The 25964-nt window shown below is 40.8% G+C and overlaps 1 protein-coding gene across 4 annotated transcripts in view; it reads right to left on the reverse strand.

Annotated features, from left to right (window-relative positions):
• Window positions 1–25964, reverse strand: part of rhobtb3 (Rho related BTB domain containing 3) — a 137675-nt gene that overhangs the window by 51134 nt on the left and 60577 nt on the right. For 3 of the 4 annotated variants that reach the window (XM_043709644.2, XM_087999070.1, XM_087999080.1), the window contains exon 4: window positions 7647–7804. In XM_043709644.2, the coding sequence (XP_043565579.2) occupies window positions 7647–7804 (158 nt within the window). The remainder of the gene's footprint in view (window positions 1–7646; window positions 7805–25964) is intronic. The other variant, XM_087999075.1, reaches the window with a different exon arrangement.

A 25964-nucleotide genomic window follows, 5' to 3' on the forward strand; every position in this document is an offset into this window, starting at 1 on the left:
CCCAGTATATTTTTAAATAGATTGTAAAGTCAAAGTGGGTGACAGTTCAGTTGGCTGGATGGCTGGTTTGTGATATAGAGAGAGTTAGGTTCAATTCCTGTACTGGCTGCAGTTGCCATGAAAGTTCCTCCTTCTCAATCTCACCCCTTACCTATGATGTAGTGACCCTCAAGTTAAAATCATCAACAGTCAATTCTCTCTGATGAGAGAACCATGGTCCTCTGGTACTATGGTAATTTTACCCAAAGGGAAAATTACCTAAAATATTGGAATAATATGAGGCAAGTCATTTAATGCCATTACTATGCAGGGGCTATGTGAATGGCATTTTTCACTAACCATAAGCTGCTTTAAGTCCAAAATATTGCTCTGCCTACCATATAATTGTATCAATTTCAGCACTGGTGTAATGTTAGGTACATAGACTCCACATCCCAACAACTTGTTGATTGAACCAAACATGATTTGCCTTCAATTATTCATAACTAGCAGTGTTCAGGCCATGATCAAGAAATCCATGGTCAGCAAAATCCAAAACAAAATCTTGACTGTCACATAAGGTTCTGCTTTTGATAAGTGCTTGCTGAACAATCCTGAAAGCTATGAGCTGCACTGACAACCATTTTAAGATAATCCGTCAAGCTTACAACATGGCTCATTTATAGTTAGAAATATTCTATCATTCATATGCAGGGATCCATTTGCTATAACCAAAAAGAATATGTCCAACCCTTGCACCTTGTTTGTATTACCCAGCAAGTCTATTTGCTTTCTCTATGACATTGGTCATTCAGAATCGACTTGCTAACTAATTAGCACCCTTCCCTCCCTATACATTGTTGTGATTGTTGGAAATTTAGTATTCTTTTGTTTGTTCTGATGTGTGCAAAACAGGAAATTGCAGTAGTACACTTTCTTTGCAGAAATCTTTGCATACTTAGCTGATAACAACTACATGTTGTTAAAACCACATTTCCACAAGGGTTATGATGGAACATAGACATTACATTTCTGACTCAGGTGGCTGAATTACCTTGTAACTTGATTTTCCAGGATTAATATGGTGTCTGGGATATTCCACAAGTTCACAAGATATGTCATGCAAGCCATAGAGCAAAATGTCAACCTCTAGATAGCCAATGAAGCCAACCAACAACAATAACTAAGATCAAAGTGCAAAAATAAATAGCAGTGACTAGAGACATCCAGAAACTGATCCAAGGCACTTTTCCTTGTAAACAGCATCTACACACTTCATTAACAAACCCTCTATGATTGCCTTTGGCCTCTTTCTGAAAATTGACTGTGTTGTCTAATGCAAAGGGAAAAACTCACCATGTGGATTCAGAGAAAGCAGACATTATTAACTAAATTCATCAACACCTCCCCAGTAGGGAGCGCAATATTACAAAATGTTATGGATGTTTCTGTATATAACTGACAACGTTTAACCTGTGTTTCTAACTCATCACTCAGCTCCCTTTTGTAGGAGATGAGAGAAATCACTTCCAAACTGTGGCAAAAGTAATTCAAGCAAAGATAGAAACTGCACCATTTCTCAAACATTTATTTTGAACTCTTGCCAGCAATGTTAATTTTATACTTTATAACTAATGATATTCACCCTCAACACATGGCTAGTAATCTGGTGAAATGCATCATCCTTCCATTGCAGAGCCAATAATTTCTGTATCCAATTCAAATCAAGGTCCACTAGCTTTCTTGCAAGGTTATTACTGTGTAAATTAACCCTTGGGATTACCCTTTGGTATCACAATGTACTCTTCACCCTTTGTCCAATTGACTGTTCTTTCTCACCTCAGGATATAGAAGAGGACGTTCAGTTTACTATCTTTGAAATCAATTCCCAGCCACCCCAAAGAGGCCTATTCTCCATCCTAAGTTTAGTGAAGCTACTAGAATTATTTTTAAAACTGCTATGGAAATAATTCAATGCACAGAGTACACATGCAACTGTTGAGGAGGAGAAATTACATTTAACGAAGCTTAAAGAAATATTTTGAAATGGTAGAGTTAAGTAATTACTGTTCACGGATATATTACACATCAATTTCTAAGTTTCTCCAAACATTTATTTTTTCAAAGGAGTTTAAACAGATGCAGTTATCCAGGCATAGTTCCATTGAAAATATACCATCCAATGAAAATGTTACACCTTGTGCTCACCAATCCTCCTGATTCTCTCAATGTATTATTAAGTAGATTACATTATGAGGTAATTCTCCACTTTAAGTATCTATCAATGTTTTCTGACTAAATCCAATTTATTCTAAAGGAAATCACATGAAATTTCCCTCTTTCTTTTACTACTGCCTGCCTTCTCACATATCAATTCAACTCAATGAAGTGTATTAGCAAGTGCCATCTTACTGTTTGCACCACTCAATAGGTAATTCTTAGAATGCATGCAATAAATTCAATGATGATTCTGCTTTTTCCTTCCTCTGTGGCTACGTATTGACTACAGTTTTCACCATGGTGGCACCTTCTAAATCTCCACAGCACGTTGAGGCACTGGTGAATTTACATACTTACACACTCATAATATGAAGTAACAAAACTCATCATGAATTGGCTATAAAAGAAAATTAGTTTTGATTTACTAATATGTTATAAAAATCAATTTGTCAGCTTTTGCTAGCTTAACCATCCAAATATCATTTTAAAAATATTATGTTATAAACAGTTGCTCCATCAGCATCTAAATGTATTTTAGGTATAACCCTTTATTAAAGTTTAATTTCTCTTAAACATTAACCTTTTTTTTCTCACTTCGTTTGTGAAAGGCTGGCTGAGTATTTCCAAAACCTTATCTTTTGATTTCAGACTTTCAACACTGAGTTTTACTTTTAACTTCAGTGTTAAAGGTCAATACTCCAGGTTTGCTGAAGGATTTGTAAGGTCAATAAAAACCTTGCATGTATCTCCAGCCATATCCCTTAACACACCAAGACAGTACACCAGTGACGACAATCTGGAGTCATACAGTTATACAGTCATAGAGATGGACAGCATGGAAACAGACTCTTCAGACCAACCCGTCCATGCCGACCAGATATCCCAACCCAATCTAGTCCCACCTGCCAGCACACGGCCCATATCCCTCCAAACCCTTCCTATTCATATATCCATCCAAATGCCTCTTAAATGTTGCAATTGTACCAGCCTCCACCACATCCTCTGGCAGCTCATTCCATACACGTACCACCCTCTGCGTGAAAAAGTTGCCCCTTAGGTCTCTTTTATATCTTTCCCCTCTCACCCTAAACCTATGCCCTCTAGTTCTGGACTCCCTGACCCCAGGGAAAAGACTTTGTCTATTTATCCTATCCATGCCCCTCATAATTTTGTAAACCTCTATAAGGTCACCCCTCAGCCTCCGACGCTCCAGGGAAAACAGCCCCAGCCTGTTCAGCCTCTCCCTGTAGCTCAGATCCTCCAACTCTGGCAACATCCTTGTAAATCTTTTCTGAACCATTTCAAGTTTCACAACATCTTTCTGATAGGAAGGAGACCAGAATTGCATGCAATATTCCAACAGTGGCCTAATCAATGTCCTGTACAGCCGCAACATGACCTCCCAACTCCCATACTCAATACTCTGACCAATAAAGGAAAGCATACCAAACACCTTCTTCACTATCCTATCTACCTGTGACTCCACTTTCAAGGAGCTATGAACCTGCACTCCAAGGTCTCTTTGTTCAGCAACACTCTCTAGGACCTTACCATTAAGTTATAAGTCCTGCTAAGATTTGCTTTCCCAAAATGCAGCACCTCGCATTTATCTGAATTAAACTCCATCTGCCACTTCTCAGCCCATTGGCCCATCTGATCAAGATCCTGTTGCAATCTGAGGTAACCATCTTCGCTGTCCACTGCACCTCCAATTTTAGTCTCATCTGCAAACTTATTAACTGTACCTTTTATGCTCGCATCCAAATCAATTATGTAAATGCCAAAAAGTAGAGAATCCAACTCCGATCCTTGTGGCACTCCACTGGTCACAGGCCTCCAGTCTGAAAAACAACCCTCCACCACCACCCTCTGTCTTCTACCTTTGAGCCAGTTCTGTATCCAAATGGCTAGTTCTCCCTATATTTCATGAGATCTAACCTTGCTAATCAGTCTCCTATGGGGAATCTTGTCGAACGCCTTACTGAAGTCCATATAGATCACATGTACTGCTCTGCCCTCATCAATCTTCTTTGTTACTTCTTCAAAAAACTGAATCAAGTTTGTGAGACATGAACTCCCACGTACAAAGCCATGTTGACTATCCCGAATCAGTCCTTGCCTTTCCAAATACATGTACATCCTGTCCCTCAGGATTCCCTCCAACACCTTGCCCACCACTGAGGTCAGGCTCACCGGTCTATAGTTCCCTCGCTTGTCTTTACCGTCCATCTGAAATAGTGGCACCACGTTTGCCAACTTCCAGTCTTCCGGCACCTCACCTGTGACTATCGATGATATAAATATCTCAGCAAGAGGCCCAGCAATCACTTCTCTAGCTTCCCACAGAGTTCTCGGGTACACCTGATCAGGTCCTGGGGATTTATCCACCTTTAACCATTACAAGACATCCAGCACTTCCTCCTCTGTAATCTAGACATTTTGCAAGATGTCATCATCTATTTCTCTGTAGTCTATATCTTTCATATCCTTTTCCATATACTGATGCAAAGTATTCATTTAGTATCTCCCCCATTTTCTGTGGCTCCACACGTCTTGCTGATCTTTGAAGGACCCTATCCTCTCCCTAGTTACCCTTTTGTCCTTAATATTTTGTAAAAACCCTTTGGATTCTCCTTAATTCCATTTGCCAAAGCTATCTCATGTCCCCATTTTGCACTCCTGATTTCCCTCTTAAGTATACTCCTACTTTCTTTATACTCTTCTAAGGATACACTGAATCTATCCTGTCTATACCTGACATATGCTTCCTTCTTTTTCTTAACCAAACCCTCAATTTCTTTAGTCATCCAACATTCCCCATACCTACCAGCCTTTCCTTTCACTCTAACAGGAATATACTTTCTCTGAATTCTTGTTGTCTCATTTCTGAAGGCTTCCCATTTTCCAGCCGTCCCTTTACCTGTGAACACCTGTCTCCAATCAGCTTTCGAAAGTTCTTACCTAATACCGTCAAAATCGGCCTTTCTCCAATTTAGAACTTCAACTTTTAGATCTGGTCTATCCTTTTCCATCACTATTTTGAAACGAATAGAATTAGGGATTGCTGGTCCCAAAGTGCTCCCCCACTGACACCTCAGTCACTTGCCCTGCCTTATTTCCCAAGAGTAAGTCAAGTTTTGCACCTTCTCTAGTACGTACATCCACATGCTGAATCAGAAAATTGTCTTGTACACACTTAAGAAATTCCTCTCCATCTAAACCTTTAACAATATGGCAGTCCCATTCGATGTTTGGAAAGTTAAAATCCCCTACCATAACTACCCTATTATTCTTACAGATAGCGGAGATCTCCTTACAAGTTTGTTTCTCAATTTCCCTCTGACTATTGGGGGGGGGTCTATAATACAATCCCAATAAGATGATCATCCCTTTCTTATTTCTCAGTTCCACCCAAATAACTTCCCTGGATGTATTTCCGGGAATATCCTCCCTCAGCACAGCTGTAATGCTATCCCTTATCAAAAATGCCACTCCCCCTCCTCTCTTGCCTCCCTTTCTATCCTTCCTGGAGCATTTGTATCCTGGAACATTAAGCTGCCAGTCCTGCACATCCCTGAGCCATGTTTCCGTAATTGCTATGATATCCCAGTCCCATGTTCCTAACCATGCCCTGAGTTCATCTGCCTTCCCTGTTAGGCCCCTTGCATTGAAATAAATGCAGTTTAATTTATTAATTCTACCTTGTCCCTGCTTGCCCTGACTGTTTGACTCATTTCTGTTCTCAGCTGTACCCGTCTCAGATCGATCTCTTTCCTCACTATCTCCCTGGGTCCCACCCCCCCCCACCTTACTAGTTTAAATTCTCCCAAGCAGTTCTCGCAAATTTCCCTGCCAGTATATTAGTCCCCTTCCAATTTAGGTGCAATCCGTCCTTCTTGTACAGGTCACGTCTACCCCAAAAGAGATCCCAATGATCCAAAAATGTGAATCCTTCTCCCATAGACCGGCTCCTCAGCCATGCATTCATCTGCTCTATCTTCCTATTCCTGCCCTCACTAGCTTGTAGCACTGGGAGTAATCCAGATATTACTACCCTTGAGGACCTCCTTTGTAAATTTCTGCCTTACTCTCTGTAATCTCCCTTCAGAGTCTTAACCTTTTCCCTTCCAATGTCATTGGTTCCAATGTGGACAATGACCTCCTGCTGGCCCCTCTCCCCCGTGAGAATATTCTGCACCCTCTCTGATACATCCTTGATCCTAGCACCAGGGAAACAACACACCATTCTGCTTTTTCTCTGCTGGCCACTGAAACATCTGTCTGTACCTCGGACTACAGAATCCCCTAACACAATTGATCACATACCCCTCGTTGCATTTGAGCCAGTCTCAATATCAGAAACCTGGCTGTTCATGCTACATTCCCCTGAGAATCCATCACCCCCTACATTTTCCAAAACAGCATACCTGTTTGAAATGAGTATATCCACAAAAGACTCCTGCCCTAGGTGCCGAGCTCTCTCACCCTTCCTGGAGTTAACCCAGCTATGTGACTGTATCTGAGACTTTCCCCCCTTCCTATTAACTGCCATCCATCCCATACTGTTGCTGTTGCAAATTCCTCATCGCTTCTAACTGTCTCTCCAACCGATCCACTCGATCTGATAAGATTTGCATCCAACAGCATTTATGGCAGATATAATCCACAGTAACCCTTAAACTCTCTTTAAACTCCCACATCTGACAAGAAGTACATATCACTGCAAAGGCCATTTTTGCTCCTTCACAATCTACAGACCTAGAAAATAACACTGTCCTATTCCTCTACAAACACTGCCCCAGGTTAAATTAATAGCTATGGCTTATATTTTAAGTTTAATCAAGAGACTTATCTCCAAAAACATATAATCAAGAAAGAATCCACTATACTCACTACTGCAGCCTTTCTCTTGGACAGATTTAAAACAACCAATAAGTCCAATGAAAGTACATCAGAGAAATTAAGTCAGGAGTTCAATGCACTTGTAGTATCATCACAATGAATAGTGAATCATCAGCAATGGTGTGCCTTGAGATCAATCATAAAAAGCTTATAAAGGGTGGTTTACACAAATGACTGTTGTCTTGATGCCAAAGATTTTAGGCAAGTCAAACTGTTATTTTTTTCTTACTTCTAAAACAGGAAACTTACAAAAGATGACAAAATATTTTACAGGCAGCCTAAATACACTCATTTTGGTACAGGTGTCTCAATTGAGAGACCAACACCCCTCCAAATGATGCATACTTTGAAGAGTCAATAGTAAAAATACCAAGCAAGCAATTCAGCTCCACAGGCTGTGTCAATAACAAATCCAATGCAACTAAACACATTGACAAAACTCCAAGATAATTATTTCACTAATAATTATACCAAACAATAGAATATGAAAATAAACTGCAATTTAAAACTTCATATTTTAGAAAGAAAATGACAATTTTGCTCACCACTCCTCCAAAGTATTTCCCCACATAAAAGTCATTGAGACTGTGAAGTTCCAAGTAGGCTGCTCCAATTTCTTTAGACAGTTCAATTCCCTCATAGAAAGGAACACAGCTCCCTTTATCTGATGTACACAGTGGGCAAGAGCAAGGCGGCCCTTCTTCTGTTAAAAATGTTGAAACATCATGAATTTCCAAGTCAAAGTACTTTACACAAAGCTCACAATGTAGTTGTACATACTATACGTGATGTCAAGACAAACAATAAAATTATTAAATATTAGGGAATTTGTATATTGAAAATAGCAGAATCTTTACTATTCAATACACGAGGACTGTCCACTGTCTCCAACAGTGAAAATTGCATAAAATGGCTATTAGAATATGTAAGAAGTACTTCTTTGAATAAATTATTAAATAAATCATTTATTTTTCACTCAGCAATAACCTGCAAACAGCACAGAGGTGAATATCTAACTGGTTTGTTTTTGTTGACATTTGTTGAGGGACAACTGTTGGACAGGATCCTTGAAGAATCCATGCTCTTCCTGAAACAACAATATCCCAGAAATTGTTACATTTTTGAGAATCTGAGTCATGCATGTATGATTAGGCATTGCAATGAAAATATATTCAACAGAAATACACTTAATTTATTCTTGCTCGGACTGTAAAGTCAAATAAAAGGTTATTGCTGTTGTTCGACTCTGAACCAAGACAACACACAAGGCTTTGTCTTATGAAAATTTAAGTGAAAATATGCAGATAATTGCAGTGATGATGATGCAAGTGATAGTGTACTCTTTGAATTTAAAGTCTCAGCATTAACTAGAAGGTTGTCATGGTAAAACTCCAATTACACAAGGCTTGTTTAAGATCTTTTAATGGCAAGATAAACTGAATTTAATTATATAGCATTCACCATGGTGTGACTCTAAATAATATTATTTGAGTTTTGATACGGCCTTCTAAATTTTAGAGAAAGTAACTAACTTATATATTGGCCCAAATGTTTTAAGTAACATTTGGACCACACAATGACCATCTCTACTAACAGTCTAACCACTGCCCTTTGATTTTCAATGACATTACCATCATTGAATCCCCCACTATTGATATTCTTGGGGTTGCCATTGAAGAAACTGAGCTTGACTCATCATGTAAATACAGTGGTTTCAAAAGCAAGTCAGAGACTAGGGATACTGTGATGAGTTACTCACCTCCAGACTTCCAAAGCTTGTCCACCATCTACAAGGCATAAGTCAGGAGTGTGTTGGAATATTCCCCACTTGCTTGGATGAGTCAGCTCCAAAAACACTCAAGAAACCTGACATCATACAGGACAAAGTAGCCTCATTGATTGGCATTACATCCACAAGCACCTGCACCCTCCATTACAAGCGTTCAGTCATAGCAATGTGTACTATGTACAAGATACATTGCAGAAATTCTCTCAAAAGCACTTTCTGAACCCTCGACCACTACCATTTAGAAGGTCAAGGGCAGCAGATACATGGAAACACCATCACTTCCAAGTTTTCCTCCGAGCCTTACACCATCCTGACTCAGAAATATATCACCACTCACTCACTGTCACTGGGTCAAAATCGTGGAATTTCCTCCCTCATAACATTGTGGTTCCATCCCAGGTAGACTGCAGTAATTCAAGAAAGTAGCTTTCCACCACCTTCTCAAGGGCAACTAGGGATGGGCAGTAAATGGTGGCCAGCCAGCGATACCTACATCCTTACAGTGATTTTTTTAAAAATGCTTCTTTTTAACATAAGAAGGGAGCACCACATTTCTGCGAAGAAGTTCCAATCAGCATTCCTTCCATTCTGACAGTTCTTTCATTGTGTCGTGCAGAAATATCAGAGGAAGGTAAACCATGCCACTTCTCATAGCAGTGAGTTTAACCTCAGTGGTGGGGAGGGTTCAAGCGACAATTATTTGGAAAATAATTAGTAGTCACACAAGAAAGGTAGCTTGATTAGAAAGATTCAGCTTGTATTTCTGAGGAGAAATTGTGTTTAACGAACTTGATGAATATTTTTTGAAGAGGTGATAGGTTTGATGAAAGTAACCTAGTTGATGTGGTGTGCGTTGGCTTTCAGAAGGTGTTTGCTAAAGTTTCACACAAGTGATTTGTGAGGAAAGTTATAGGCCATGGAATAAAAGGGTCATTAGCTACATGGATACTTTTCAGAAGGAGGATTTGTAGTGGAGTTTCCAAGGTTTTAGTGTTGGGATCCTGATACATGTTAATGATTTAAAATTAGATCATGATTGTGCAGGGTTCAAATTCAAAGTTTACAGATGACACAAAACTTGGAATATTTATAAGTTGTGAGGAGGAGAGTACAGAGCTCCAAAAGGTCTGGGTGTATTGATGGAAGTTAAGATTGAATGCAGAAAAATGTAAGGTAATGCATTTTAGTAGGAATCATATTGAAGGACAGTATAAAGGATATACTTTTAAATGGGGTGCTGGAGCCAAGGGACATGGGGGTATACTGCACAGATCAATGAAAGTGACAGTACAGGCTGAGAGTAATTAATACTGCAGACAGCAACCTTGGGTTTATTAATAAGGGCATAAGAAATAAGAACAAGGAGGTGATGTTGAACTTGTTGTAATACATATTTTAGACCTCAGTTGGAGTATTGTGTATAATTACGTGAACACATTGGAGTGAAGCAATTTGGTCCGGGGATCAAGAACTGCAGCTATGAGGATAGACTTGAAGAAGTTGGGATTGTTCTCCTTGGAGAAAAGGCTAAAAGGAGATCTATTAGAGGTTTTCAAAATCATGAGCAGGCTTGAATGACTCCGCTCATAAAATGATCAAGAACCAGAGGACACAGATTTAAAATGATTTGCAGAAGGAGCGAATGTATTAGGGGAAAAATAGCTTGTTCACAGAGTAAGTTGTAAAGGGTATAGAATGTACTGTCTGTAATTGTGGTGGATGCAGGTTCAATTGAAGACGTAAAGAGAATATTTGGGTAGAAACAATGCGCATGGGCGTTGGGAAAAAGCAGCACTTTGTCAATGGGCAATGATGCTCATTTGATGAGCAGTGGTACTTCAATAGGCTGAATGGTCTCCTTCTGCACTCTAGCAGTTCTGTCATTGACTTCAGACTCAGGGGGTTGTATGATCTACTCCTGCTCCCATTTCTTCTATTTATATGCTAGCTGTCTGCTCAGACAATTTATAGAGTCATAGAGCACGGAAACAGACCCTTTCGGTCCCACCAGTCCATACCAAACATAATCCCAAACTAAACTAATCCCACCTACCTGCCCACATCCCTCCTAACCTCTCCGATTCATAAACTTATCCAAATGTGCTCCCCATGTCTTTTTTTAAATCTTTCTCCTCCCACTTAAAAAATATGCCTCCTAGTCTTGAAATCTCCCATCCTAGGGAAAAGCCATCTACCATTAACCCTATCTATAACACTCATGGTTTTATAAACCTCTATAAGGTCACCTCTCAACCATCTAATGCTCCAGTGAAATAAGTCCCAGCCTATCCAGCCTTTCTTTATAACTCAAACCTTCCACACCTGCATCGTCCTGGGAAATCTCTTCTGAACCCACTCTAGCTTGGTAATATCCTTCCTATGACAAGGCAACCAGAACTGGACACCATACTCCAGAAGAGGTCTCACCAATGTCCTGTACAACATCAGTGTGACATCTCAGCTCTTATACTTAAAGGATTGAGCAATGAAGACCAGATTGTCAAATGCCATTTTAACCATCCTGTCTATATGTCATGCAAACTTGGAAGAATTATGGACCTGGACCCTTAGGTCCCTCTGTTCTACAACATTATCCAAGGCCTTACCATTAATTGCATAAACCCTGTCCCTGTTTGTTGTACTAAAATGCAAACCTCAGATTTATCAAAATTGAATTCCATCTGACATTTTTCAGCCCATTGATCCATTGATCAAGATCCATTTGTAATCTTAGAAAACATTCTTCACTGTCTACTTTGCCACCAATTTTGGTGTCATCCGCAAACTGACTAACCACGCCTTCTTTATTCTCATCCAAATCATTTATGTAAATGACAAATATAAAAGGACCCAACCCAATCCCTGTGAAACACTGCTGGTGACAGGACTCCAGTCCAAAAAACAACACTCCACCATCACACTCTGTCTCCTGCTGTTAAGCCAATTATATAGAGTCATAGAGTCATAGAGATGTACAGCATCGAAACAGACCCTTCGGTCCAACCTGTCCCTGCCATATATCCAATGACAACAAAAATAGAAATTGCTGAAAAAGCTCAGCAGGTCTGGCAGCATCTGTGAAGAGAAATCAGAGTTAACTTTTCGGGTCTGGTGACCCTTCCTCAGAACGAATTAGTCTAGCATGCATAACCTTGTCAAGGGCTTTACTAATGTCCAAGTAAATAATGTCTACTGCTCTGCCTTCATCAATCTTTTGATAACTTCCTTAAAAAAACTCAATCAGGTTTGTGAGACAGTATTTTCCTCACACAAAACTATGATGACGATCCCTAATCAACTTTTATCTGTCTGAATCTTATCTTTTAGAATCACCTCCAACAACTTTCCCAAAACCGAAGTCACAAATCTGTAGTTCCCCGGTTTCTCCTTACAACCCTTCTTAAACAAAGGCACAACACTCGCCACCCTCCAGTTATCAGGAACCTCACCCTTGGCTGTAGTTGATGCAAATATTTCTGCAAGGGGCCCCACAATTTCCTCCCTTACTTCCCACAGTGTTCTGGGACACGAGATTAAGTCATGGAGACTTAGTCACCTTTATATTCTCCAAGACCTTGACAGCTTCTTCCTTTGTAATGAGAACTGTTTTTTAAAACATCAATATTTGCTTCTCTGAGTTCTCTCGCCTCCATTCTTTCTCCACAGTAAAAACTGACATGAAATATTCATTTACTATGGCACCCATCTCCTAGGGTTCAACACAAAGACCATCTTTTCTTGACTTTAGCTGCCTGAAATTGGCATATCTGCACAAAAGGCTACATAATTAAATTTTAAAATGCATATGAAATTCAACACAACTCAAATTTCTGCAACATCTTGCAACTGTTTAAAAGTATTGTGTTAGAAGCAGACACTGCCCACAAAATTGGCCCTGCTCCCAGGGTAAATCAATCACCATTGTGAGTTGCTGTTTACTGTGTTCATTTTACAGGCCTTTGAGGGGGCTAAGAATTTAACTTTGGAACTTTCAGGTGCAATGATACCAACGAGAACCTTCTGAAAGAATCTAAATGTCAGTTAAGTCAATTTACAAAGGAATTAACTCGTATACCCTAACGTAACCAGGAAATAGTTATTTTTAAAAGTAATTTCCAGTCATTTGAAACTCATGTTATTCACTTGCAATAGGTTAACTCGATCATTCAAAATGCTTATATTTTTATGATAAATACATTTCACCTGCATTATCTAACCATACCATATCACTCTATGAGTTGTGAAGGATTAGTTCTTAAGTTGTTTTTTTTGTAAATTAGAATTTTGATTGCTGCCTTTTTTTGCACTGGTTCATAACATCTTTTGTTTTCAGTGAGAGGCCAATGAGCTTCAGTGGAAATTCGAGAGAAAGACAGTTTCTTCAAACAGGGGAAAATATCCTAAACACAGCATGTTTGGTTATTTGCACCCATTTTGCACCCAAAGCACAATCTCTATCCTTGTGCATAGCTACTGCAGTTGTCCTGTCTGAGCATGAGCAGCTGAGGAAAATTGGCCCCATATGCTTATAGAATTCGACTTGTTCAAAATGCAGATAAGTTCATATCTAATTTTATTCATGTTTGCAGGGAAAGATATGAGGAGAAAGTGAGGACTACAGATGCTGGAGAGTCATAGTTGAAAAAGCGTGGTGCTGGAGAAAGCACAGTAAGTCAGGCAGCATCCGATGAGCAAGAGAGTCAGTGCTTCAGGCATAACCTGAAGAAGGGTTATGCCTGAAACGTCGACTCTCTTGCTCTTCGGCTACTTCCAGGAAAGATATTTTCCAAGTGTACTTTAAATATTTTCTTTGCGTATCCAAATATTACAACGTAAATGTATGACTGTGCAGTTGATGAGACAGATTAGAATGTTGATACATTACACAATTATCGCGTGATATTTGACTCCTTTCTCAGTGGGTGGAATAAGGCTGCATTGTCTATATAAAGAAGCCAAAGTCTCCTTAGCTTATTTCAGTATTCAATCAGTCAGTGTGTGAAAAAAATACTTTTGGTATAAAAGACATGAGCTGGAGGGATTTCAATTGTTTATGGGTGGCACAATGGCATCGTGGTTAGCACTGTTGCCTCACAACACCAGAGACCTGGGTTCAATTCCCACCTTGGGCAACTGTCTGTGTGGAGTTTACACGTTCTCCCTGTGTCTGCATGGGTTTCTGCTGGGTGTTGTGGTTTCCTCCCACAGTCCAAAGATGTGCAGGTTAAGTGAATTGGCCATGCTAAAAAAGAATTGCCTGTAGTGTTAGGTGTAGGGAAATGGGTCTGGGTGGGTTGCTCTTCAGAGGGTCGATGTGGACTTATTGGGCCGAAGGGCCTGTTTCCACACTGTAAGCAATCCATGTCCTGTTTTCGAGCACAACTGGGATGTAAATTGAAGATGCCAGCCATTTAAGGCAATTTTGATTTTTCTTTAATTCTGCTCTTCAATCCAGAATGGATGATTGTGGATCAGTGGCAATGCCATTAAAATACCATGACTACTACGCAAAACATCTAATCAAGTGATAAGTCATTATTACTAGGATAAACTTATCCCAGAATTTAGTATAGCTGTCAAGGCCTGGTGAAACTATGTAAAAACTGAACAGACTCTAAATGACCTGCTAAATGTCACTGTTAAGCTGTCCAAGAAGCTCTTGTCAAAATATCACCCAGGACTATTACACATGATTTTGCACAAAAATCTTTGTGAAAGACCAAAATAGAACACAATTTGAAGGCCATTTTGGTTGGAATAGATAATTGCTATGCACTTTTATTTCAAAGGCAGAAGACCAAAAAAAGGTCTACTAAATTTGACCAACACATATATTTCAGGCACAATGCAAAATTCAGAATGTCATATCAATAATTATTTGGAAAATCTGTAATTGAAGCATGGAGGCTTTTTGCTCTTCAAAATTCCCTTAGTTGGCCACTTGTTTCACTCTCCTTTCCCTTTTCATCGGGAAGGTGACAATAGGTCCCAGGGAAATGGCAAACAAAAGCCCAAGATTTCCCTAAACAGGGAAAAGAACCACGTAGCAGCTTCATCTCCCACCAGTTTCTACAAAAACACAATCCCAGTCTTGACTAAGATGTCTGGTTTTCCAGGTGTATCTGTCTGCCTCCCTACCCTCACTGCTGTTGCAGTGAATAGTCAAGATTACTCTCTTCCATTTGAAAGAGGGGAATCAATGGTCTAATGGTATTATTACGAGACTGTTAATCCATAGACCCATCGAATGTTATGGGGACCCAGGTTTAAGTCCCACCCATGGCAGATGGTTAAATTTGAAATCAATAAAAATCTGGAATAAAAAGTCTAATGATGACTGTGACAGCATTGTTGATTGTCGTGGAAACCCCATCTGGTTCACTAATGTCACTTAGGGAACGAAACTGCTGTCCTTACCTGGTCTGGCCTACATGTGACTCTCCACAAGGACTGTACAGTTGTCATGCCTGTCAATATGGTTATGGCCAGATGCATTTGAAGCCAGAGATTATTAAGGATGAAGTCGAGTATGTTGTTCCCTCTTGTTGGTTCCCTCACCACCTGCTGCAGACCCAATCTAGCTGCTAAAACCTTTCAGACCTGACCGGCTCGATCAGTAATACTGCTGCTGAGGCACTCTTGGTAGTGGATATTGAAAGCCCCACCCAGAGTACATTGTGCACCCTTGACCGCCCCACCGCACCCCCTCCCCCAATACGTCCCACCACCCAAGTGCTTCCTCCAAGTGTTCTTCAACATGAAGAGGTATTGATTCATCAAGTGAGGGAGGACAGGTACATAGTAACCAGCAGGAGGTTTCAGTGTTTAACTTGTGCCACGAGATTTCATGGGATCTGGAGTCAATATCGAGGACTCCCTGGACAACTCCCTCCTTACTGTATACAACTGTGCTGGCACCTCCACCTGAGTCTACAGTAAATGGGGGAGGTACTAAATGAGTATTTTGCATCATTATTTACTGTGGAAAAGGATATGGAGGATATAGAAAGTAGCAAAATAGATGGTGACACCTTGCAAAATGTCCATATTTCAGAGGAGAAAGTGCTGAATGTTTTGAAACTCATAAAGGTGGATAAATCCCCAGGACCTGATCAGGTGTACCCGAGAACTCTGTGGGAAACTAGAGAAGTGATTGCTGGGCCCCTTGCTGAGAGATTTGTATCATCAATAGTCACAGGTGAGGTGCCGGAAGACTGGAGGTTGGTTAACGTGGTGCCACTGTTAAGAAGAGTGGTAAAGACAAGCCAGGGAACTATAGACCAGTGAGCCTGACGTCAGTGGGAGGCAAGTTGTTGGAGGCAATCCTGAGAGACAGGATGTACATGTATTTGGAAAGGCAAGGACTGATTCGGGATAGTCAACATAGCTTTGTGCATGGGAAATCATGTCTCACAAACTTGTTTGAGTTTTTTGAAGAAGTAACAAAGAGGATTGATGAGGGAAGAGCGGTTGATGTGATCTATATGGACTTCAGTAAGACGTTAGACAAGATTCCCCATGGGAGGCTGGTTAGCAAGGTTAGATCTCACAGAATACAGGGAGAACTAGCCATTTGGATACAGAACTGGCTCAAAGGTAGAAGACAGAGGGTGGTGGTGGAGGGTTATTTTTTAAGACTGGAGGCCTGTGACCAGTGGAGTGCCATAAGGATCGGTGCTGGATCCTCTACTTTTTGTCATTTACATAAATGATTTGAATGCGAGCATAAGTGGTATGGTTAGAAAGTTTGCAGATGACACCAAAATTGGAGGTGTAGTGGACAGCGAAGAAGGTTACCTCAGATTAGAACAGGATCTTGACCAGATGGGCCACTGGGCTGAGAAGTGGCAGATAGAGTTTAATTCAGTTAAATGCGAGGTGCTGCATTTTGGGAAAGCAAGTCTTAGCAGGACTTATACACTTAATGGTAAGGTCCCAGGGAGTGTTGCTGAACAAAGAGACCTTGGAGTGCAGGTTCATAGCTCCTTGAAAGTGGAATCACAGTTAGATAGGATAGTGAAGAAGGTGTTTGGTATGCTTTCCTTTATTGGTCAGAGTATGGAGTACAGGAGTTGGGAGGTCATGTTGTGGCTGTACAGGACATTGGTTAGGCCACTGTTGGAATATTGCATGCAATTCTGGTCTCCTTCCTATCGGAAAGATGTTGTGAAACTTGAAAGGGTTCAGAAAAGTTTTACAAGGATGTTGCCAGGGTTGGAGGATTTGAGCTATAGGGAGAGGCTGAACAGGCTGGGGTCTTTTCCCTGGGATCAGGGAGTCCAGAAGTAGAGGGAATAGGTTTAGGGTGAGAGGGGAAAGATATAAAAGAGACCTAAGCAGCAACTTTTTCATGCAGCGGGTGGTACATGTATGGAATGAGCTGCCAGAGGATGTGGTGGAGGTTGGTACAATTGCAACATTTAAGAGACATTTGGATGGGTATATGAATAGGAAGGGTTTGGAGGGATATGGGCCGGGTGCTGGCAGGTGGGACTAGATTGGGTTGGGATATCTGGTCGGCATGAACGGGTTGGACTGAAGGGTCTGTTTCCATGCTGTACATATCTATGACTCTATGAGTCTGTTCTGTTACTGGGACAGGACATATCCAAGGATCATCATGGCAGTGTCTGGCACATTGTAAGGTATGATACCATGAGCTGGCAGGTGGGACTAGATTGGGTTGGGATATCTGGTCGGCATGAACGGGTTGGACTGAAGGGTCTGTTTCCATGCTGTACATATCTATGACTCTATGAGTCTGTTCTGTTACTGGGACAGGACATATCCAAGGATCATCATGGCAGTGTCTGGCACATTGTAAGGTATGATACCATGAGTACCATAATATGGCAAACTGTTGCTTGACTAGTCTGGGGATAGCTCTCCCAATTTTGGCACTAGCCCCCAGATGTTGGTAAGGAGGACTTGGCAGAGTTGTCAGGGCTGCATCTGCCATTGCCTTTTCCATTGCCTCGGTTGATTCATCCAGTTTTGTTTGTTTGTTGAGACTTCATTGTAACTCTTACAACTGAGCCGCTTGCTTGACCATTTCAGAGGGCAGTCAAGAGTCAACCACATTGCTGTGGGTCTGGTATCATACGTAGGCCAGACCAAGTAAGGATAGCAGATTTACTATCCTGAAGGATATTAGTGAACCAGATGGGTTTTTTCCCCTCAACAATCGACAATGGATTCCTGGTGTCAATAGATTCTTAATTCCAGATATTTTTTATTTGATTCAAACTCCACCATCTGCCATGGTGGGATTCAAATCTTGGTGCCCAGAACATTAGCCAAGTTTCTGGATTAACAGTCTAGTGATTGTACAACTAGGCCATCACATACCTTGTTTTAAACCAATGTAATATAAAATCAAGATTTAAAGGCCTGAATTTTACTCCTGGTTTTATAATCCTGACAATGGGACCAAAGGGGGGGGGGGGGGGGGGGGGGGGTCTGATGCTTACACTTGCAGGAGCAGGAACAGCAGGTGGATATTCCTCAAAGTAGCATTCTAATGATTTACCACTGAATCTTGTTGCTTTAATAATCCCCCAATCAGAGGGGAGACTGCTTTTGAGCTGAGGGAAAATGCCTCATCATGGGCCATCCACTGATGCAGAAAAACAAATTATAAAAGTTGGGGTGGTGGAGAGCCTGAGGGAAAACCCCTCTGTTTGCACCATTGGGGCCACATCCTTTGATGCCTGTGACCTTTTCTTGGGGTGATAACCTATTAAATTCCCAGGCCACCAACACTGCAGGGCTTTTCCACCAACAAAATCTTATTGGGCCCTATACATGGGAGGGGCTTCCTACATGCTGATCTGCCACTGGATCAGTGTCTCTGCCTGATGCTGAGTAATGCCCCTGATTGGGCTAAGTACCAGACTGCAAAACAGACATAGCCCTGAAGTATGTTCCTGACTGCCCCCACTTCCCAGTCCTTCCACCCTGGGACAGGAAAATCCAGTTCAGAGCCACTTAATGACTCCTGATTATATTGTTTCTTTCTTATTATCCACCACCACTAAACCACTGTGTTTCCAATTATTCAAATTATGCAAGGCAAAGGCAACCTGATGATTTTGTTTCTGCTTTAAACTGACGATGTGCTGTTGTACTAATGACATTCAATATATTTTCTTTGAATGTTTTGGCCCACATTTAAGGGACAGAAATAAACTTCAAAAGTAGGAGCATAAGTTTTATAAATAGAGACATATTCGAGCTCAAACAGTAAAGCTTTCAAATCATTATGTTGCCAGTTAGTACGTTACAACACATTTTGAACGGAGACAAAAGGGCATAGAGATGATTTCCCAAGAGAAAAATAGGCAGGACAGGCCTTAGTTACAAGAAATCCCCGGGGCAGAAACTTAGAGGAGTCCAAACAATGGATTCTAAGGAAGAAATGTGGGAGAAGTGCACAAGTACTCCAGTAAGGCATATCTCCATTTCAGGAACAATTGTTTTAACCTAATTGAGATGAGATTCTTATTAGGCATTGATAGGTTTCATATTAAGACCATACAATACAGGGGCATTAGGCCATTCAGCCCATCAAGTCTGCTCTGCCATTTGATCATGGCTGACGTATTTCTCAATCCCATTCTCCTGCCTTCTCCCCTTACCAATCAAGAACCTAGCTATCTCTGTTTTAAACAAACTCAATGATTTGACCTACACAGCCTTCTGTGGCAATGACTTCCATAGATCCAGCCCTTATTGCTGAAGAAATTCCTCCCCATCTCAGTTTTAAAGGGTCATTCCTTAACTCTGTCCAGGTCCTGGTCTCTCCTACCTATGGAAACATATTCTCCACATCCACTCTATCTAGACTTCTCAGTTTTCTGTAAGTTTCAAAGAGATACTCCCTCCTGAAGGGGAATTATTGCTTGTTAACAGCCTTAATTGTCGGTTTTTCCTCAATATTATGCCTTCTACCAAATCATCCACTGTGAGCAGTCTAAGTACCAGGATTGTCAACATGGATGTTAGAGCAGGTACCCAGTTAATTTAACTTGCTGCTTGCTCCAATCAGGCACCATCATCTCAGGGCAAATCTTATAGACACTGGCCACATGTAAGCTATATCCATGGGCATTGGTATGTGCAGCTTCAAGAAATCCTCATGGCACATCTCTCAACCACTTTATAGGATACTTCTGTATTTCAATGCTTTACCTTGGGCCACAAAGTCAACTATGATTATATCAAGGATACTTTGTGATGAGGGACATGCAAAAAGCTCATGGGCTGGACTAGACTGCATCTCTCTTGTTAACTCAGTGCTCACTCACTCTGAGCCTACCTGGATGCTTACTGCATTCCTTGCCTTTTTGCACCTCGTCCTGGAGTCAGAGAATCCAGGCTCACAGTGCTCCTGCACTGTCATGCCCAAAGCAAGGATGACCGTTGTGGCTGTCAGCAGTTCTCAGTAAAGGGAGGAAGCTTTCCATTGGGCGTTCCTGATGCAGTATGTCAAGAGCAGCCTCAGTCCAAGGGCTTGCACACTGTCAGTCAGCTGTTCAGTTAGGATCTACTTATCATATGGCATAGAAGCCAAATATAGGGCTGGCCATCACCTGTCCTGACTCTTTCTTCTCCCTATTCTGGGCTCTTTCTATCCAGGAATGAGACAGAGGTAGAGATTAAGGGAGTTAAAACTGGGTGGCATAGGTATTAATTTAGGTGCAGGTGGGAAGTTGCCCTGAGCTACTGAATGGATGGCTCAGGGAGTTTGTAGGGTTCATGGTGTTGGTTGTACTGTGGGAGGTGGGGGGGGGGGGGGGGGGGGGGGGGGGCTATGTTGAGAGCAAGTGAAACAAGGTGAACAGATAAGTCCCAGATCATATACGATTCTTAAGGGTTTTGAGAAGGTAGATGCAGAAAGTTTAATTCCCCTTGTGGGAGAATCTAGGATCAGAAAGCACAATCTCAAAATCTCACACTTTTAAGACAGAAGATAGGAAGAATTTCCTCTTTCAGAGGATAGTGGATTTGTGGAGTGTTTTTTTACCACCGACAGAAGGGTGTAGAGGCTGGGTCAATAAGTATATTCAAGGCTGAGGTAGGCAGATTTTTAATCTGCTATGGGGAAAAGGAAGGAAAGTGAAGGTGAGGATTATCAGAAAATCATGATGCTGGAGACCAGAATATTTCAGTCACATTAACTCTGCTTTCTCTCCACAGCTCCTGTCAAACCTGCTGTGTTTCTCCAGCAATTTCTATTTTTGTTGCTGAAGATTCAGATTAGCCAGGATCCCATTGAATGATGAAGCAAGCTCCAGTGACTGAATGGTCTATTTCTGCTCATGTGTCTTATGATCTTATACATAGGGAAGATGTTGCAAGTGTTCATAACAGCAGTAGAGCATGAGTCTTGGTCAGAGGTGGGTGCAGTAGCAGAGATGGAGTGTGAGGTGTGGGATAGAAGGTGGTGGCACAGACCCTAGCAGAGTGAGAGAGTCATTGACCTTCTTCCTACATTCTGCGCATTCTTTCAGACAGCTGAGACTACACTACCTTAGGTGGCAACCTTGGACCAGACTGGCATGATCTGGTTTTGTGGTCTCTTCTGTGTCATTGAAGGAAAATGACATCCTCTCTCTGTATCAGTCAATCCAGGTCCTTGCACACACAGTGGGGCACCAACATTTTCCCTGCCTGCCATGTCCATGGCAAATAGAGGAATAATGCCAGCTACTGGCTGGTGCTAGTCTGGGTGCACTATGGGCTTTAAAAGATGGTGCAGGCGCAAGGGATGCTGGTCAATTCTGGGATATCCTGGTAGTGACTAACTGTTTCTGATATGGCAAGTGGTAGAACGGGATTAGAATCAGTCAGGAGGGGCACCAATTGGGCATAATAGGGGGTTAATGTGGCGTATTTGGTAAAGTGTGGCAAGAAAATGTCTTGCAGAAAGAAATCTCCATAAATCTCAATGAAATTAGCATTTATGAACTGACAGTGAACTGTCAAACAAAGGTAAGATTCAACCCTGGGTAGTTAATGGAGGATCCTGTCAAGAAATTCCAAATAATGTATGATTTTCAAAAGGGTGGGTTATTAGTAGTTTACCAAGAAAGATGAAGAGAGAGGTTAGCTGATTTCATTCTTCCTCTGAAGAATTTTACAACATGCCAGAAATAGTGATGGATGCAGAATCCATTATGGCTTTACAGTAGGGAAAAATATTTAAACAAACAACATCTTTAAAATGTGCAAAGAAAAGTGACAGAAACAAGCCTAAGTGGACAAGGAGGAGGTGATGGTGGTGATATCACAAGACTATTAATCCAGTGATCCAGAGATTATTCTGGGGACTTGAGTTTGAACCCCATCAGGGCAGATGGTAGAATTTGAATTCAATAAAAATCTGAAATTAAAAGTTTGATGATGACCATGAAACCATTGTTGTTTGTCAAAAAGAAACCATCTGGTTCACTAAAAAAAAACAGAAATTGCTGGCAAAACTCAATGGGTCTGGCAGCATTTGGCCAGCTAGGGATAGGCAATAAATACTGGCCTATTTAATTCATTCCCAGAAATGAATTTTTTAAAAGCTTTCAAGAGCTGATTTGGGTGCAATTCCTTTCTTCTATTCTATGATCCTAAGGACAAATTTTCTTCTGTCATTAATTACATAATGCCTTAAAAAAGAAACACCTTGGAGGACTCACTGCATTATGACATTGTCAAATGTATACAGTAACTTCCACGGTGTCAAATTTTCTTGGCTTGCTGCTATGTCTTGATTTCTCGTTGAAAACCATCAGCCTGAAGTATGATGTTGTTTGCTGAGTACAGACTGCAAAACTCAAATATTATGGCTCGTAAAGTCAATAACAAGTTCAGTGATAATAAGTTTGTCTATTGTTTATATATTTTTCTAAACAAAAGTGAGGTCCCAGCTGGAAATATTTTTGGAAGTACAGTACATCGATGAATGTGGAAAATAAATACTACTGGTTGCAATAAAGGCACTGCAGGGCAACAGCATTTAATTGGTATTTCTGCAAATAACCATGAGCTAGACCCTGTTGACAGCGTGGGGGAAAGAGACTGGATGCTTCGGGTAAACATTCAGCCAGATTTTGTGAGGGAGGTGGGAAGTTCAAATTCAAAAGCTTCCCAACTCTGTAAATCCATCTCCTCTAAAAAAAGATCCTAGAGGTTTTGACAACAAGAGCCACAAGAGCTGGACAGAGATTTGAAATCATGCAGCAACTAACTCACCTCCTGATTTCCCAAAGTCTGTCAATTATATAAGGCTCATGTCAGGAATTTGTTTTACACTTGCCTGGATGAGTGCAGCTTCAACAACATTGAAGAAGCTTGATGTCATCCAGGTCAAAGCATCCCTTTTGACTGCATCCACCATGTTCAACATTCATTTCATGGTAGTAGTATACACCATCTATAAGGTGCATTGCATTAACTCTACAATCCCTATCAACTCTAAGGACAAGGGAGCAGATCCTTGCGAATGCCACAGCCTGTGAATAACATCGCTCCCACCCCCAACCCCCAGCCACCCACCTCAAGCCACACATCATCTTGCCACAGAGCTATATCACCATTTCTTCACTCTTGCTGGGTTAAAATCTTGGAATTCTTTTCCTAAAACTAGTGTGGGTGTCCCCATAACTGAGGGCTTGTAACAGTTCAAGAACACCGCTCACTAGCACCTCCAACTGGGTAAACAGGGATGCACAATACATTTTGGCAACAGCCATGAATGAATGACCAAAATAGAACTCTCACTAAGTACGAATGAAACTGTCTACAGTGTGCCAAAATAAAACATGTAGTTCTGTAACTTTTGAAACTTAGCCAAGCACTTAATGACCCCGGCTGTCAAAGTAAAACAGTTAAAGTGGAGGCGATTAAGTCTATTGAATGTGGAGAAACAGGTAGTTATGATTTTTTTTCTAAGGTACAGCAAGTTCCGTCTTACAAAACATTCTTCATAAAAATTGAAAATTTAAGCTCTCCAGCCTTGAAATAGTGCTGACCAAGGCATGCAGCTGTGCTACCACAACCTTATCTCATGCTGGCAAACTTTGCTGGAATAGGAGTGGTGTGGGACTCCCAGAATTGAGTCCTGGCCACCATTCTTAAAGGCTCCAAACTAAGCCCATCTCAGATAAAAGAAAGAGCCATTGCACCAGCCAACATAGTTTCCTCTGGGAGTACACAATAAGCAGCACTGCATTTTGACACAAGGTTTGGAATGTGTAGGAAATTATTTTCCTAAAAATAATTTCCTGACATCTATCTGCTGGGTGTTATTCTATTTAGAGGTCAGTTTGCTATGTCATTTTGATATGGGTAGGCTGAGATATTTCTCAACCCTAATTTAAATGGGTTGGATTTTCAAATTTTCACAGAAGCAAGATCGAGTGCACATGCACTTAAAAATTAATGTATCTAAATGGTCTATCAGTCTTCCAGAACACATTACTCTTTTCAAAGTGAAGATGAGATTCATGGTGTCCATGCCATCTCCAATTCAGAGCACTATTCACATTCTTGAAAGAGTTTCACAAAGAGCCAATAAGGGTTAAAGGAACATTTTTACGTTAGAGACTCGGAAAAGAGAATTATCTCGTGTACATGTATTTGGCTGTTGGAATCAATGTGGTAAACCATTGTTCAATGTGGTTAATGAAATAGAGTGATTCAAACAGATTCAATCAAGTACCTTCCAATTGTCTATCTGGTCACTTGCTTGCACCAATGCACTATTAAGTCAGTGATTTCTTGCCTACTCCATCTGCAAGGAGTCGGAGACTGTATGATTGCAATCTGCCATTGAAGATTGCAATCTAGAGATGATCCCGCCTCTATGCAGTTCCCAGCAGCTCCATTTGTGAGCTGAACTCATCTCTGGGGTAATCAATAGAAGCTCATTTCAAAACAGGTCATATCAGTGATACAGACATGGGGTGTGGTGGGCACTTAAAAATGCTGGGGGCCAGTTTCCTGATCCCAAATTGAAATCAAACCTAATGTCTCCAAAGTATTTTAAACAGTACCTCTGAAGCTGACTTCCTCTCTGAAGCAGCAATTACTCTGAAGCCAATAGTGGTAAGTCAGGCCATCTGTGGATGTGAACCACCATGTAAACCACAAGGGATTGGGTTATTGCAAGAGCATCTTTGTTGATTGATATTCCTGGAGAACATTGTGAAGTTTGTAATGACCGTAACTATATTGTTTGTGCCAAGTGCAATACATTTGCCAATCTGACGCTCAATGAAATGGTTTTATTGTCTGTAACCAATGACACATTCTGTGAGAGTGTTTAATTCTCAAGGCTATTTAAGGATGCTGAAATTCCATGAATAATTTTTAAAAAACACAATCTAGCACCCACTATAGTTAAAATAAATCACATGATGTCATCAGTTGTCCCTCAATTTGAACATGACGTCCACTCAGAATGGGGTGTTTCTGCCATGGGTCTTCATGTGACCAAACAGGTCTTTTGAGTGCATGGGGTTGGATCTGGAGTAAAGGCGTTACTTCATTTTCTTTCTTTCTCTGTCATCATGTGTCTCATCAAGACATTGTAATTCAATGTTTGATGCAACTTGATGGAAAAATTGTTGTCATTTTGAATGATTGAAAAAAACTCCTTCCAGTCATTAATGATAATACTGTGATGTTTCAAAGAGAACTTCACAGTATCATTGTTGACTAGCAGAGGTTTTGTTGTCAAACACTTGCTGCTGTAGTTTGTAGAATGCTGATCTATTACACATTGGATCTCCTCTTCATAGTGAGATGGCTGCCAAAGTATAGAAAGTGGTCATCATATTTATCATACATGGGGCATGGTATATTTGGTTTACCAGTTGTGGATTGAGGTATGAGTTTCATTTTGACAGTATTCATGAACAGGCTGAGTTTCCTGTTTGGAAGAGATCGAGAGTGGCTTGGAAACAATGCAAATGTGTTAGGATCCCAGCTAATGTTACTACTAAACATGACAAATCTCCTATTGAAATCTGGCTTGATAGATCACTTTTTGTTCTATTTAGTTTTTACAAGGTAACCTTTC

The sequence above is a fragment of the Chiloscyllium plagiosum genome, unplaced genomic scaffold (genome assembly GCF_037043375.1).
Source record: "Chiloscyllium plagiosum isolate Xiang-an unplaced genomic scaffold, Cpla_swu_hap1 HiC_scaffold_2, whole genome shotgun sequence".
In the NCBI taxonomy this organism is placed as follows: Eukaryota; Metazoa; Chordata; class Chondrichthyes; order Orectolobiformes; family Hemiscylliidae; genus Chiloscyllium; species Chiloscyllium plagiosum.